The following is a 17,263-nucleotide window of genomic DNA, read 5'->3' on the forward strand; positions in this document are numbered from 1 at the left end:
GCAATATAAAGCAATTTCTACAACAATCCTCAGAATATTTCATAAATTGTGATATTAAAACAAGATCTTGACAAATGATAGCACAAAATGAGGAGAGTATTTTGCCATATGATTATTATGCAAAACTTCATTATCTACCATATTATTCCACTAACTACAGACTTTCTTGACTAAAGAATGTAACTTTTAAGGGCTATCGAAAACTGGTGAAAGAAAAAACGCTGTGCATTTTGGAACAACATCAGAGAAGACTTTACACATTTATTTTTGAACAGAGGATGTTCATTCTCAGTAGCTATTGACCTTGCTGATGCTCAGTTCCTTACTTAATAAACTTAATAAGCCACCGTTTCAGAATTCTCTTGTGACCGCATCTGTACAACATGTTAGTAAGGTAACACTGTGTAAGCTTTGTTGTGTTTTGGCAAACGAAGCAAATTTTAAGATGCCAACAAGTAAAGTGTAGGTATCACTGAAATTTGCCACTCACGATGCTGCTCTGTAAGTTTCAAATGGTTAACAAGTCAGTTGAAAATAAATAACTGCTTTTGTTGCATTTTCAGTGGATTTCTTTTTAGATATTAACCAAAGCAGAGATGACAGTAGATCTTTTTGGATGGTCGCCATGCTAGTGTGGACATGGGAAGGCTTCACTTAATATTTACAAAAAATGTAAGTGCAGACTTTACTTTAGAATGGCATTTCCCCTCCAGTGTTTGGCATTTCCCCTACAGCATGCTGACTGCCTGCTCGCAACCCCCACCACTATCATTCTCTCCATACTAGCCCTGCTGACTGTGCATCTACCAGCCACATTATTCTGTGTACACTATACAGCTGTTGTACTGGGTGATAATTGAAGTGCAGCTACTCTGTGGGCTGTAATTATCATACAACAGTAAAACTTGGCAGATATGCTAATGTATTAATGCAGAACTGATTGGCACTGCAAAAACTTTAGTCCCAATTTTAGCTATCAGATCCAAATCTGGCACTGCACATCATATGATTGACAGCCCCAGTACTAATCACTCATGTCCCATTGTAGTCCATTATATATGGAAACTTTTCTATATGTTGTTCTTGCATTCACAGCACCAGATTTGCATCTGGTGGCCAAAATTGGAATTAATTTTTTCTAGTACAAACTGGTTCTGCATTAATGCATTAGAACATCTACCAAGTTTCACTTCCATATGACAATTATGACACACAGTGGACCACTGTAAGTAGCTGCATTTTAATTCTAACCAACTGGTACTATAACCACCAATGAAAAGACTTTTAACATCAACATAATAACAATAGTGGTAGTGGTTGTAGTAGTAGTAGTAGTAGTAGCAGTAGTAGTAACAATAATAATAATAACACTGCCAATATATATGACAAGGGAGCATATAATTACCAACCACTGAAGCATAAACAGCTAACAGAAGACTGACAGTGACATAAACTTAAAGATACAGTTGTATCACCAGGTTTCACAACTGTTACTTTCCCATTTTCTATGCCTTACATCTTTTCCAATCTACAACTTCAAAAGTATTTTTTTCTCCTATCAGAATCTTTGTATTTTTTACTTCCAGGTTCTCAACTTTTACATAATGTGACTGACTGAGTCACAATGTGACTGATTCTATCATTGTTGACCACCATCCTAGCTACAACTATTGTGCCAGTTGACCAGTAAACACCACTCTCATGTCATTCATAGCATCAGTATTAATTTTTTTACTTTAATTCTTAATTGTGATGATAATTTTTATTAATATTTTGAATACTTATCATTCTCTTAATAACAATAATATAATAATAATAATATGATGATGATGTCAAATTAATATGCAGAAACTACAGAAGTCTGCGGTAAATAGTTTTGAAGTGTGGGGAAAAACTGCACAAATAAAGAGAAATGTGAGCACAGAGAACAGACAGCTAATGTCTTTAAGAACTTTGTGTAGTCTTCATCCAGCTCATTTTTAATAATAATAATTAAATTCACCCCACTTATGCAGAAAAAATCTCACCCAAAAAAGAGGAGTACCTATGAGTCTTACAAACTGGTAGGAATATGAAGAACAAACTAGGAATATAAAATCAAGAACAGTGGTTGAAAAACTGTGGTTCACAGGCCACATGCTACCCAAATCAAGTAATGGTTCACAAGCCACATGATGCCCAAACCAAGTATCTGTGCGGCTCATGGTTCTCAGCCATATTTTATAATAATATGCATCTCACAAGTAACAGCAAAATCCAAAGATGTAACTAATGAGTTGACTTCTGAAGAGTGTAGTTTTCCTGCTCAGTAACAAACAAAGTTACTTACAGAGACACTAATACTGTAAGATGCACTTAATTTTAACTGACATAGGTGAATTCACCCAAAAGCTAGCTGGGCCTAATGTTGACTCAGGGGCAGAGCAACAAATACCAGGTAGCATTGGCACTGCAGGATTAGAGGATGTCAGAGACAAAAAGTTTTACTGATGGTCTTCGAGCACTGACTACTCACAGGTGTGCACAACTGATCTGCTGCTATGGTTGTAAATTTCAAATGGAATAACATGGATTCATAAACGTGCATGATAGACATGGTCATCTTCAAATGGAGTATATCTTTGTAACAAGGAATATGAAACTAAATTAGGGCTATTGTAATATAATGCAATGAGTAGAGGAAAATGACATTCAAAACATTTAGAAAACATTTGTCATTGTGGCTCATATTGCTTAATGAATTGAAATGTCATTATAACTACTGTTATTAATCAATTAATTATTCAGTCTTACAGACAACAGAACAACACTTTATCAAACAATTACAGTGTCATAACTTTGGGGTCATCAAGCTTAGCAGCAGTCTGAAACAAAGAACAGTCAACACAATGTGTTTCAAATGGTGCTGACTTTTAATGATCAGTATTTGGGGGTCAACAGCCAACTTATCTCAGATTTATCATAACTAGTCTATTAGGGGCTCCTAACATACTAATTTATGTATATTGCAATTAATTATAACACCTGTACATATGAAACCTGAGGTGCCTGCCCACAAAGGCAGTATTGGCTCTCAAGGAAAAAAAGTTTGGTGACCACTGATCTAGAGGAAATAATTCATGAACTGAAACAAACAGCTGAACTAGCAGCCCTAACAAACCCAAGGCGAAAAAAAACTGATGGTGGAATGATTAATGTGATAAAAGCAACCTGGCCAAGATATCAGAGTTGAAAAACAGAAGAATCACACTTGAAGCTCACTAATCAAAGAAAGATAACCCAACAAGTAATGAGACTTAAATTCCAGTACCAAAAAGACATATTTTAATGACAGGAACAAACAGTGAGAAAAACCCACATGATTACTACAAAACATTCAGCAGACAACCTCAAAGGTATGATCCTCCAATACTAACACTAAAAGATAAAAACTGTAAGAGTTTATAACAACAGAGCAAATATAGAACTTTAGCAGAAACATTTAACAAACTACTACACTATCCAAATGCCCCTGAACTAGTTCAGACAAACACAACGTTCTACTAGCTGTCAATGTGGACTTGCTTCTTCACGAAAGTTATCTTGTACAGTTATTACTATGAGAAATTTTTTATGTACCTTTGTGGACTTAAAAGAGTAAGTTACTTTTGTGCAAATTGTGGTATAACTTTCTTGTTGTTTATGCCAGCTAAGCTCGATAATGATCACAGACTGAAACTAGTAGCAAACTATGCAAAATAAATGACAGCTGAAGGTTTTGCCATGAATTTTAATCACTTTAACAAACAGAATAACGCTGACTAAAACACCACTGGAAAATATAAACCCACCACAAATCTCTGAAGCCTACAAAGTTTTGAGAGAGCTCAGGAACTACAAAGTATGTTGAGAAGATTAAACGTTTGTGCAACTCAGGAAGCATGCAGAAGAACCAGCGAAGATATCATTACACCACTCATGGTGAAAATCTGGATCAAGAAATACCATACTGGACTACAACTACAATACAACCATTACACAAAAAAGGAGGGAAACAAATCCATATAACTACAGAGGGATTCCTCTTGGACTGCACATGGATATCTTAGGTGTTGCAAAACAAATCAAATCACTTAAGAAAGGCAAGTCTTCCGGTCCAGTGGTATACCAGAGTATGCAGACACAACAGACCCTTTCTTAGCAATCATATACATCCGCTCACTTGACAAAAGGTCTGTTCCTAAAGACTGGAAAGTAGCACAGGTCACACCAATATTCAAGAAAGGAAATAGGAGTAACCCACTGAATTACAGACCCATATCACTGACCTCAATTTTCAGTAGGATTTTGGAGCATATACTGTACTCGAACATTATGAATCACCTTGAAGAAAATGACTTATTGATACATAACCAATAAACATTCAGAAAATATCATTCTTATGCAACACACCTAGCTCTTTATTCCCATGAAGTAATGAGTGCTGTCGACAAGGGATCTCAAGATCGATTCCATATTCCTAGATTTCCAGAAGGCTTTTGACGCCATTCCTCACAAGTGACTATTAATCAAATTGCATGCACATGGAGTATCATCTCAGTTGTGTGACTGGATTCATGATTTCCTCTCAGAGAGGTCACAGTTCATAGTGATAGACAGTAAATCATCAAGTAGAACAGAAGTGATATCTGGCATTCTGCAAGGTAGTGTAATAGGCCCTCTGCTGTTCCTGATTTACATAAACGATCTGGGTGATAATCTGAGCAGCCTCCTTAGATCTTTTTCAGATGATGCTGTAATTTACCATCTAGCAAAATCATCAGACGATCAGTTCCAATTACAAAATGATCTAGAGACAATTTCTGTATGGTGCGAAAAGTGGCAATTGGCACTAAACAAAGAAAAGTGCAAGGTCACCCACATAGGTACTAAAAGAAATCCTATAAATTTTGGGTATACAATAAATCGCACAAATCTAAGTGCTGTCAATTTGACTAAATGCCTAGGAATTACAATTACGAGCAACTTAAATTGGAAAGACCACATAGATAATATTGTGGGGAAGGCGAAACAAAGACTGCGCTTTGTTGGCAGAACACTTAGAAGATGCGACAAACCCACTATGGGATCCTCAACTGGTAGGATTGACGGGGGACATCGACAAAGTGCAAAGAAGGACAGCTCATTTCTTGTTATCGCACAATAGGGGTGAGAGTGCCACTGATATGATACGCGAGTTGGGGTGGCAGTCACTGAAACAAAGGTAGTTTTCTTTGCAGTGAGATCTATTTACGAAATTTCAATCACCAACTTTCTCTTCCAAATGCGAAAATATTTTGTTGACATCCACCGACATAGGGAGAAATGATCATCACAATAAAATAAGAGAAATCAGAACTCAAATGGAAAGATTTAGGTGTTCCTTTTTCCCACACACCATTCAATGAACCCTCTGCCAGGCACTAAAGTGTGAATTGCAGAATAACCATGTAGATGTAGATGTAAAAAGTCTTGTCAAGAATTTTGTACAGTCGCTGTAAATATCAACTTGAACAGGAACTAGGAGACTACCAAGGAGGATCTAGACCATGGAGATGATTTTCAGAACATATTATCACTTTAAAATTTATAATGGATGTCTACAAAAGACGACAAAAACAAGAAATCATAACCTTTGTAGGTTTCAAAAATCTTATGATTGTATCCACAGATCTTCAGTGTTGGACATACAAAGGAACTTCAGACTTTATTCCAAATTAATAAAAATGATAAACTTAACCCTCACAAACACCAGGTTGATTGTCCAACACCATTACTCTTCAACTGTACTCTGGCATACCTGATGACAGAATGGTACAATGAAAATCTCAATAAAATACAAATTGGGATTAAGCAAGATGAAATAACTTCAAATTGCTTAGGATTTACAGATGAATTAGCACTAATAGCTAACAGTATACAAGAAGCCAGGAATCCAATAATAAGCCTACAAAATTTAAAACAAAAATAGAATGCCAGATATAATTAAAAATGACTGAGATGAATAAACCACGTAACAGTAAGCATCACAAAAAAAGATGAAACAGTTTAAATATCTAGCAGAAATTATAACATAGAACTTGAATGTGTAGAGGTAATTAAACTACATAAGAGAAAACGCTTGTGTGGATTTTATACCAGAAATAATCAGTTTTATTATACCGCACAAACACAATACAAATGTACATTAATGCGGGAAACGAAACACTGTCGTTTTCCCCACAGAACCTCATTCGCAAAGAGAGTGTTTCATTGTCCTGTCGACTATCAACTTGTCACTCCCACAAATGAAAAACCTGCTTGACAATAAAGAACTAATAGAATGATAAAGGCTCAAAAAGCTAACATGATCTACATGCAATGGAAAATGTCTTTCAATAAAAACAATATCAAAACACTACAAGATGGTGGTACACTCAGAGGTCATATATGCAAGTGAAACTCTTTGTAGAGTCACTCAGAAAAACAGAATCAAAAAAATCATAAAAGAAGAGGAAAAAATCTAGAATCTGTACAAATAAAAAATATCAAAAAGAAGGGCAATGTACGATAGTGCCAACTGAAGTGATGTACTGTAATCTTGGACCTATTACAGATACTGTGCATAAGAAGAGGATTTCTTTTTTGGAAGCATCATGAAGACACCAGAAACAAGATTAACAAGAGGAATTATAGAGAAACTCTGAAATTTGAAACATCAAGTAGTGTAGATTGAGGAAACCAGAGAGTATATGGAGCAACTAGAGATAAGTCTTGATGATCAGGGAAAAAAAAAAAAAAAAAAAAAAAAAAAAAAACACAGTGAAAAGTATATTTACAGATGAGGAAATCTGGAAAAGATCGGAATGAATGAAAAGATATTGGCCAATTCGGAAGGAATGAAACATGGACTGGCCAAACAAGATGCCCATCAAATGAGTAACTAAAGTTGTCCAATGAGACCAAAAAAGTATATAAATAGTAAGAACTAGGTAAAGGGAGATTCCATTTAACAAATGTATACTCACTGATAAAGTATGGTGTCAAGAGTAAATCAAGGAGGGGCAGAAAGATCCAGGCTACATCATTGCTACCCTGTTTTATAGTAGGAGACAGGAAGCTGCTAATCCTTCTCAATTTAGTGTGCATTCATTTCTCAACCTCCAGTTCTGTTCCAGACAGCAAGAGCTTACTATCAATAACTTCTGTATTAAAATGTTCTGGTGACTTACAGGTACCACGGAAGCACTCATCTGGAATACTACATCTTTTGAAAATCAATGCAAATGGAGAGCATAATGTTCTAAAGTTGGTAGCCCCTCTAGCGTTTTAATTTTTTAACAGAAAATCTGTATTGTGATCCTACATGTATTAAAAGTGCGTCCTGGAGCCAGTCTCAAATAATTATTTCTATATATCACAAGCATCACTCTGGGAGCTGCATTATTTGCACACAGTATACAGCCTTACTGAAACCTTCAACCCCCCCCCCCCCCCCCCTTTCCTTTTTCCTTATTCATATTACCAATTTTAATAAAAAGTTATAAAAGCTTCTCAGTAGTGGAACGTACATTCTGGTTGAAAATAGATTGAGCACTGCATCAAAAGTAGATCTAGAAGATAAATTCTCACACCATGGAGGAGTGTTCACTTAAAGGAATATTTGTGATAGTTATGGTTTCATATCAGCAGACACACTGCTACAGATAGATTGTGACTAGATAGTTCACAATATGCAGTGAGTAGATTCTACTTCACAAGTAGAATTGTGGAAGGAGTATAATGTATATTTTGTTGCCATGATCTCTTCTCAGACTCAAAAGCCTTTCCAGTCAAGAAGTTCTTAAGATATCACATATTGTCATTGCAGATTTGTGATCAAGTGCACCGCCATGAGGTAAAACTGTTTTTTCTTATGTATGCCAGCCCTCTACTATGCCCTGTTTTGTTCATTCGGTCCACAAGAGATGAATGTTATTTGTTAGTTACCACTGAATGCTTTATAAGGTAACTGTTTCTGACAGATGTCATTGACTGCATATTTTTTGGTACAGGGCTAGTGGTTTCCATTCACTGCTTTGACTGTTGTTCTAGTATGAAGTGGCAGATCCATATCTCATCCACAGTAATAAATTTGCACAATTTTGAAAATAGACCTAACATTACTGAGAAATGTCCATTATAATTATCCAGGTAGTTATGCCATGGTCGGTTGATGAATTCTGTGTCAATTCCCAATGTTTCGTCCCCGTCTGTGGAGGACATCTTCAAGGGGGTCTGTAGCTCAATGGAAGGTCCAACACCCCCACTAGCTTGCTACTGGGTGTGTTGGAGCTACAGACCTCCTTGAAGATATCCTCTGCAGACGGGGACAAAACGTTGGGAATTGACACAGAATTCATCAACCGACCATGGCATAACAACCCAGATAATTATAATGGACATGATATTTCCAGCTGTGAAAGTCTACATTTTAGTATTACTGAGAAATTCATGTTCACATTTGCTTTTGGTCCACATTCAACAAATTTACTATCCATCCTGCACCAAGTTTTCTTGCAGATAATTTTTCATATACAGTGTAACATTCTTTCAACTGATATAATGTAGATCATCAGTGTGGAATGTAAGTATTCATGATGAGTTTCACTTCAAAGAAAAAGAACTGTATAACAGTGCAGCATTTAGTTTTATCCATTTAAGTGAAACACACAAATTACACCTACTTTAAAAAGATGCATGACCCTCATTTTACATTGCTAAACAACATGGAAAAAAAAGGAAAAAAAACAACAAAATTTAATTGATGTAATTGCCATCTCCTTACGACACTCAGAATGTTTTGTTTTATGTTTGTGTGTATTGTAACTGAGTTGTTATTTTATGTCAGAATGGCATGTAATATGTACTCACAAATTATCAACATTTGCTGTGGCTTCATCCAGCATCAACACACGACTATCTCGTAATATTGCACGTGCCAGGCACACCAACTGACGTTGACCCACACTGTAGTTGCTTCCCTGGTCCATCACAAGTGAGTCCAAACCAAGACTGTCATTTAGCATCTCTCGAAGCTCTACCTATATTATTGTATGATTAATGAATAAAATATCCATTCCATCAATATTCTTACAAATTTCATTTAACTTGTTATCATGTAAAATAATTAATACATTGTCCAGTCACATTACTGTGAGCATCTGTCAAAAGCCTGAATAACCACCTTTTGCAGAACAGACTGCTGCAAGATATGGAGGAAGAGAGAATGAGGTTTTGGAAGATATTGACATGGATGTAGAGCCTTGCCAACTCCAGTGCTGTGGCCAGCTGCATTAGGTTTCTCAGTTAAGGATCCATGCCACAAACAGACCGATTGAGGTGGTCCACCAGATTTTCAATTGAGTTAAAAGCCTGGAAGTTTGCTGGCCAAGGGAGTGATAAACTCATTCTGATGCTCTTCAAACCTTGCACATACACTGTGAACTGTGTGACACAGTGCATTGACCTGCTGATAGGTTCCACTTTGCTGAGGAAAAATGAACTGCATACAGATGTGGACATGATTCCCAAGGATAGATGCATACTAAACACATTCCCCAGATCATAATGCTCCCTTGTCCATTCCTGACCCCTTGCTTTCAGATGTTTCACACCATACACAACAGTGGCCATCTGTCTGATGGAGCATAAAGCATGATTCATCTGGAAAGACCATCTATTCCCACACACTGGACATCCAATTGTGGTGCTAGTGTGCAAATTCCAGCTTTCGTCACTGATGAAAAGCAGTCAGCATTGGTGCAGGAACCAGGTGTCTGCTGCAGAGATACATACCAAGCAACATTTGCTAAATGGCCTTGTTTCATTTAGGTGATCAGGAGCTCAACATTTGCACATTTATTTACCTATATGCATCTCCGTAGCTGTCATTCACTCCTTTCGTCTACGGCCTGTGGTGCGTAACAGCTGCCATAGCTCTGTTTTTGGATAGTGCCACTTTGAAATGCAAGATATACTTTAAATGCTTCCACCCTTGGCATCTGTTCATCTCCACTCTCCACCCCCCCCCCCCCCCCCCTCACTCATGGACATGCTTTATATACCATTCATGGGATTTGATATTGCATGTTTATGTCAAAATAGGTGGTGGTCACATTAATGTCACTGGACTGTATATGAAGAAATTTGGTGTTTTATTGCTATTTTATAAGCAAAATAAGAGAAAAAACACAATTTAGTGCACTAATCCAAGTTAGTTCAATATATTATATTGTGAAAACAAAGATGAGGTGACTTACCGAACAAAAGCGCTGGCAGGTCGATAGACACACAAACAAACACAAACACACACACAAAATTCAAGCTTTCGCAACAAACTGTTGCCTCATCAGGAAAGAGGGAAGGAGAGGGGAAGACGAAAGGAAGTGGGTTTTAAGGGAGAGGGTAAGGAGTCATTCCAATCCTGGGAGCGGAAAGACTTACCTTAGGGGGGAAAAAGGACAGGTATACACACGCACATATCCATCCACACATACAGACACAAGTCTGCTTGTGTCTGTATGTGTGGATGGATATGTGCGTGTGTGCGAGTGTATACCTGTCCTTTTTTCCCCCTAAGGTAAGTCTTTCCGCTCCCGGGATTGGAATGACTCCTTACCCTCTCCCTTAAAACCCACTTCCTTTCGTCTTCCCCTCTCCTTCCCTCTTTCCTGATGAGGCAACAGTTTGTTGTGAAAGCTTGAATTTTGTGTGTATGTTTGTGTTTGTTTGTGTGTCTATCGACCTGCCAGTGCTTTTGTTCGGTAAGTCACCTCATCTTTGTTTTTATATATAATTTTTCCCATGTGGAATGTTTCCTTCCATTATATTGATATTATATTGCGACAAATATTAATATGTGAAAGTAATCAAAATATGATGACTGATACAGTACCTCATCAAGAGCTCTCCACAACACATCATCAGAGAATTCATCAAAAGGGTCAAGATTAAAACGTAATGTTCCAGCAAACAATACTGGATCTTGTGGTATAATAGACATGTGTGATCTTAGATCTTTCAGCCCAACATGTGCAGTGTCTAATCCATCAATGATTAGTTCACCTTCTACAGTGGCTAGCCTGAACAATGCAGAAATCAGAGATGATTTTCCTGCACCTGTTCGACCTACTATTCCTACCTGATCAGTAAAAAGGAATAAAAGGGTTAGTAAAATGATGATATAATACAGATGTAAGCTTGTCTTTTTTTGTGAATGTATTATTTTGTTACCTTCTCGCCTGCTTTAATATGAAGATTGAGATCAATAAGAACTGGATTAGATTGCGGTCCATAACGCAAATACACATGTCGAAATTCTATTTCACCTTTAGCTGGCCAAGTATTTGGTGGTTTTTTGTCTGCAAAAAAAGGCAGTTCTATATATATTTAGAATTCATAGGACTCAAATTACAAAATTAACAAGAGCGTAGTTACAAAAAATTATTACTTCAATAATGGGTAAACACTGATGGTGAGTCCCCAGAGACTAAGTTTTGGAGATGGTAAATAGAAAAACTAATGCAAAATGTTAGCATTTATTTGTAGTCACCAAAATTATTTTTATCTGAAACAATCTTTAAACACCAGATAGATGAGATATGACTAACATTGTTATGAATGTCAATAGAAAATAAAATTTATTGTAACCAATCACATTTATTAATGTTCCCACTATGCATTTTGGAGGATTATACCTCCTTCATTAGTTGGATTTATGTAAATTAATCAGGTATGCATATTTTTACATACATCTTTTGGGTAACCTGTGCCACTGTCTTTCAGTGCTTTCCCAGTCATATCTACAGCTCATACACTTTCTCTGTAGAACCGATGATGAATTCTAGAGCCTCTACAAGTTTTTAGCTGCACAAATGTTCCATTATGAGACAGCAGCTGTTGATATAATGGTCATGTGCATGCTATTAATTGTGGTATGAATTATTCTGCTGAAATACAATCATTAATGTCTCAGGCTGTGGACGCTGCACGCACATGAATAACGTGATCAAGATTTGTAACAGTTAATGTTTCTAGACCACTCAAATATCCTTCCAGCTGTGTTCCAGTTTTAATACACAACCCCGCCCACCAAGTGTGTGAGTGCATGCCCCCCCCCCCCCCCCCCCCACAACAGACACAAAGCAAAAATGTGTCTGAGAGGGAGGCAGGCAGGGAGGGGTAGAGGATAGTATGGAAGGAGTAAGTCAGCAGGAAAGGAGGAAAACATCATGTGCAAGGAAGAGGTTGGAAAGATTTGGAAAGTGGAGGAGGGGGAGAGAGAGGGCTTCCAGTAGTTGTGATGAAATGGGGATTCATAAGTTCTGCTGTAAACAGTCATAAGCAAGAGAGAGAAAAAGAGTACAATGCTGGCACAGAGGATCATGAGGTGGACAGTGACTAGTGAGGTCAGAGACTGAGAGCGTGGAGGTGGGAAGTGGATGGTTGAGGATGCTGATTAGCATAAGTCTGGACTAGGGAATGGAGTGGGATGACCTAAATTATACTTGTGTTGCAGCAGGCAATGGTGTTGTAAATTAATTGTTCAATGATAGGGTGGCAAAGTCTACGGAGAGTGACAGTTTGGTAGTGATAATTCAAACAGCAATAAGAGATGAAAATTACAAATTAATGAGATTAAATAGTCTTCTGCCACCTTATCTGGAAGTGAGTGGCTGCCTTTCTTGATTTTTGTGTATTTAGACAACTCAGTATCATTTTACACTAAGGGTGATTGTACCTCATACCAAATGAACAGCAGGGGTATACTGATATGGACAATGCTAGATACTGCTGATATTCTCTGCTGCTATTAACTGTGGGCATACACAAGAGCACAAAACTTGTCAAGGTTATGTACCAATTTCTACAATTTTGGTTGGACAAAGAATGAAGAATTGGATGATGGTAACTTGTTAAATACTGTCCTTCCATGGTAAATAAAAATGAATTGCAGACTTGGACTGAAAGAATTAAACTTTAGGTTTTTACAATAATGTATAAAACAATACGTTTGTGAAGACTTCACAAAATTCTACTACTCTGCTAATAACATTTCTGTACAGGTTTGAAACTTTTCTCATTTATTTCAAACATATAAATTTCAAAATTTTCAGATGGTCCCTACATGATACTACAGTTTTTGCATCTATGAGCTTAGAAAAATCAAGTTCAAAGATTGGCTAACCTTAATGGCAAGAAACAGTAATCATTTCACAGCAAAGAGGAAGAAGTAATAATTTGTGAGAATGCATGAAAACTTGCCATGGATACTGGTACAAAGTGTCACAAACAAAAGAGCTAAAGCAATATAATGAGTTTCAACTAGCAATGACTTTTTCAGCAAATTAAGAAAATATTTTAAAACACAAAAGGACTGATATTCAACACAATTTACTGACAATTTAGACAGAGTATTTCCATAAGAGGGTGCAAAAATTTATCAGAGTGTAGACGATGCCCCCCTGAATAATTTGAGGTAGGGAACCTGGGGTCAGAGAAGGCAGCTTAAGGAGTTAATAGGAATGAAATCACATTGCTGAGTACTTTTTTATTCACATTAGTTACATTTAACTGCAATTACCATCAGTGACAAAATGAATGTATCATTTGTACTGCATCTTACAAAATATGCTGAAACTGACAGCCATCAACCTCAGTGCAAGCATGACATCAGTGCACAAGATTCTTACACACCCTAACAAATACCCCTGGTGTGTTTAAAATCACATCATAGGCAGCTACTTTTGAATCACATCACAGGCAGCTACAATTCTGGCAACTAATTCCATCTCCATATCCACTGGGGTACCACACACAAGTGACTTTAGATATTCCCGTAGGAAATAATCAAGGAGATCCAGGTCAGGAGGCTTCACAGGCCATGGAATAGGACCTTCCCTTCCAATCTAGCCACCAGGAAATACAGCACTGAGATGGTTGCAGAGATCCACACTGAAGTGAGGTGGTGCACCATCATGTTGTGTCTGCATCCTCTCGTAAGCAGCCAAGGGTACACTATCCAACAATTTAGGTAGAACTCTTTGCATGAATGTCAAGTACAAGTGGCCATTCAGGTAGCCAGGTAGAAGATGTGGCTCAATGAATGTGCCATTGGACAGGGCATGGCAAGAAAATGGTTTTCTTGTTGTAAGCTGTATCACTTTGACATTAGTGACTGTCCACATTCAGGAGTACCCTCTGTGGTGCGTGAATGGTAGTCATGTTGTCAGGTTCTTTGTTTCTTCTTTCCAATGAACCAGTCTCCCAAATTCGTCACTTGAGAGAAATAAACACTCATCATGATGGACAATGCCTGTTAGGAAAGCATTCCCTGTACAGACTTTCAGCAGCAAGAGCATTGAAACTTACTTTCCTGTACATAAAGTGCATGTCAATGAGTTCTGTGATACTCTGCCAGTACTACTCCACTGTATTGTATTGTACATCTCTGAGTAACACTGAGTAATGAGGGGTCTGTCATTGATTCATACCATGTTCTGTCATGGGATAATGTAAATATGATACAGCAGAGCCACCTTATGGACAAGTAATGTAAACAAAACCTGCATCATATCTTCCTAGTAATCAGGCTCGTCCTCTCTGTTTCCTTGCAGGAAATAAAAAATGTACATGTAAATAAACAGCACAGTATGTGTAAACTTGTGTGCTTGTTAGTTGCAAATAAACCAGAAAATATCTACATCTACATCTACATCCATACTCCGCAAGCCACCTGACGGTGTGTGATGGAGGGTACCTTGAGTACCTCTATCGGTTCTCCCTTCTATTCCAGTCTCGTATTGTTTGTGGAAAGAAAGATTGTCAGTATGCCTCTGTGTTGTCTCTAATCTCTCTGATTTTATCCTCATGGTATCTTCATGAGAAATAGACGTAGGAGGGAACAATATACTGCTTGACTCCTCGGTGAAGGTATCTTCTCGAAACTTCAACAAAAGCCCGTACCGAGCTACTGAGCATCTCTCCTGCAAAGTCTTTCACTGGAGTTTATCTATCATCTCCATAATGCTTTCGCGATTATCCTGTACCAAAGCGCACTGCTCTCCGTTGGATCTTCTCTATCTCTTCTATCAACCCTATCTGGTACGGATCCCACACTGATGAGCAATATTCAAGCAATGGGTGAATAAGTGTACTGTAACCTACTTCTTTGTTTTCGGATTGCATTTCCTTAGAATTCTTCCAATGAATCTCAGTCTGGCATCTGCTTTACCGACGATCAACTTTATATGATCATTCCATTTTAAATCACTCCTAATGCCTACTCCCAGATAATTTATGGAATTAACTGCTTCCAGTTGCTGACTTGCTATATTGTAGCTAAATGATAAGGGACCTTTCTTTCTATGTATTTGTAGGACATTACACTTGTCTACATTTTGATTCAATTGCCCCCGCTGCAGATCCTCCTGCATTTCAGTACAATTTTCCATTGTTACAACCTCTCGATTTACCACAGCATCATCCGCAAAAAGCCTCAGTGAACTTCTGATGTTATCCACAAGGTCATTTATGTATATTGTGAATAGCAACAGTTCTATGACACTCCCCTGCGGCACACCTGAAATCGCTCTTACTTCGGAAGACTTCTCTCCATTGAGAATGCATGCTGCATTCGCAATGTGCATTCGAAATGTCAATGTTCATGTGTCCTGCAGTTCACATGTCGATGCGCAATTTGCTGCATTCTTCATCGACCCACGAGCTGAGTGATCCACCATCCTGGGTGCTAGACAAAGCGGTAGACATGTTTACTTCCATATCTCTTTAAGCTGGCTTCACTGACCCCAGGTTCCCTGTTCAGTGGAGCATTCTCTATGTCATGTTACATTTTTGCACACTCTTCTGTAAACACCCTGTACAGTGTTGTAGGTTTACAGGAGCAGTTGAGGAAACTTACAGTGTCACATCTAAAAGAAGTCATATTCATTACAGATAGATTACAGTTTCAGGTAGAACAATGGTAGGGTAAGAAACACACTGTACTCTCATCGAGGGAATTATCATCACATTTGCTTCATTTTATTTAAAGGGTGAGGAAGGGAGGCCGGAGAGGGGGGGGATTGGGGGGGATCGCCAGATGGATATTTTAAACCTGTTTCTCCATAACACCAGTCCAGTGTCTTGACCATTGTGCTATCTTGCTTTACAGGAGCAATGTAAAACAGCCACAATCCTTCAGCAGTCAAGAAATAAAAGAGAAAATAGAACAGAAATGTCAAAATTAAAGCCATGAAGGTAGCTCAAGAAACTCACTAAAGCAGATAGCTTTTATGATATAAAATGAATGTGTCTCAGATTATTTTCAACAGATCTTATTAACTCTTTCTATTATTAGTTGCCCTCACATTACTTGTTATGAAAACTCTCATGTTGAGTTGGCCATTCTTCTCATTCTTTCTGTCATCTACTTATTTACTGCCCTTTTGATTACCATTTGTACTCAATTATATCTACTGTTCTTCCTGGGTGTATTTATTCCTTAATTGTGTATGCACGAATGTGTGTGCATATGTTGTCTAATTCAGAAGAAGGCCTTTTGATTGAAATCTTACTCATTTAGCAGTCTTTTTGTTGTGCCTCTCTGTGACTCAACATCTCCATTATATGGTGAATGGCAATCTATTCTTTTCATACTATTGTTGTTATTCCATCCTGGATTTTCCATTGTTTGATATTTCATCACTTCTTAATTCTATGCTACACTGGTCTGTTGTCCTCCATGGCACCTTTTCAATGACCAAGCATTACTAACTTCTTAAAACTTTGAGCTTCTCTGACTGTCCAAAATGTCATTTTCACTTTCTCCAGTCTAGCTGCCAAGTAGAATGCATAAACTTCTTTGTGAACAAATGAATTAAATTGTGATATAATACAAAATTCTGAGGGAGAAAGCAAGAGACAGAAACAAAAGGCTATATCTGAGTTATAATTCATTTACTCTTGGATTACGTAGTAAGCATTGAAGTTTAGTGGCAAGTAAGCACTTTTTACTGGGCACTGTACCTCAAATAAGAACATCAGCCATCTGTGAACACTTTTCTGTCACTTGAAGGAAGGAAGACACAGTAAGGTTTAATGTCCTATTGATGACAAAGTCTGTGGAGGGAAGCACAAGATTGTACTGGTGAAGGAAACTGGCCACATCCTTTTGCTATAACTATCCCAGCGTGTATCATGGAAAATCAAAATCTAGGTGGCTGGT

At 37.7% G+C, this 17,263-nt stretch overlaps 1 protein-coding gene across 1 annotated transcript in view; it reads right to left on the reverse strand.

Annotated features, from left to right (window-relative positions):
• Nucleotides 1–17,263, reverse strand: part of LOC124594735 (ATP-binding cassette sub-family C member 4-like) — a 279,421-nt gene that overhangs the window by 19,248 nt on the left and 242,910 nt on the right. The window contains exons 20-22 of the mRNA XM_047133107.1: nt 11,272–11,399; nt 10,934–11,179; nt 8,911–9,080 (exon numbers count right to left, since the gene is read on the reverse strand). Coding sequence (XP_046989063.1) covers nt 8,911–9,080; nt 10,934–11,179; nt 11,272–11,399 — 544 coding nt within the window. The remainder of the gene's footprint in view (nt 1–8,910; nt 9,081–10,933; nt 11,180–11,271; nt 11,400–17,263) is intronic.

Source organism: Schistocerca americana, chromosome 2 (assembly GCF_021461395.2).
Source record: "Schistocerca americana isolate TAMUIC-IGC-003095 chromosome 2, iqSchAmer2.1, whole genome shotgun sequence".
NCBI classification, from domain to species: Eukaryota; Metazoa; Arthropoda; class Insecta; order Orthoptera; family Acrididae; genus Schistocerca; species Schistocerca americana.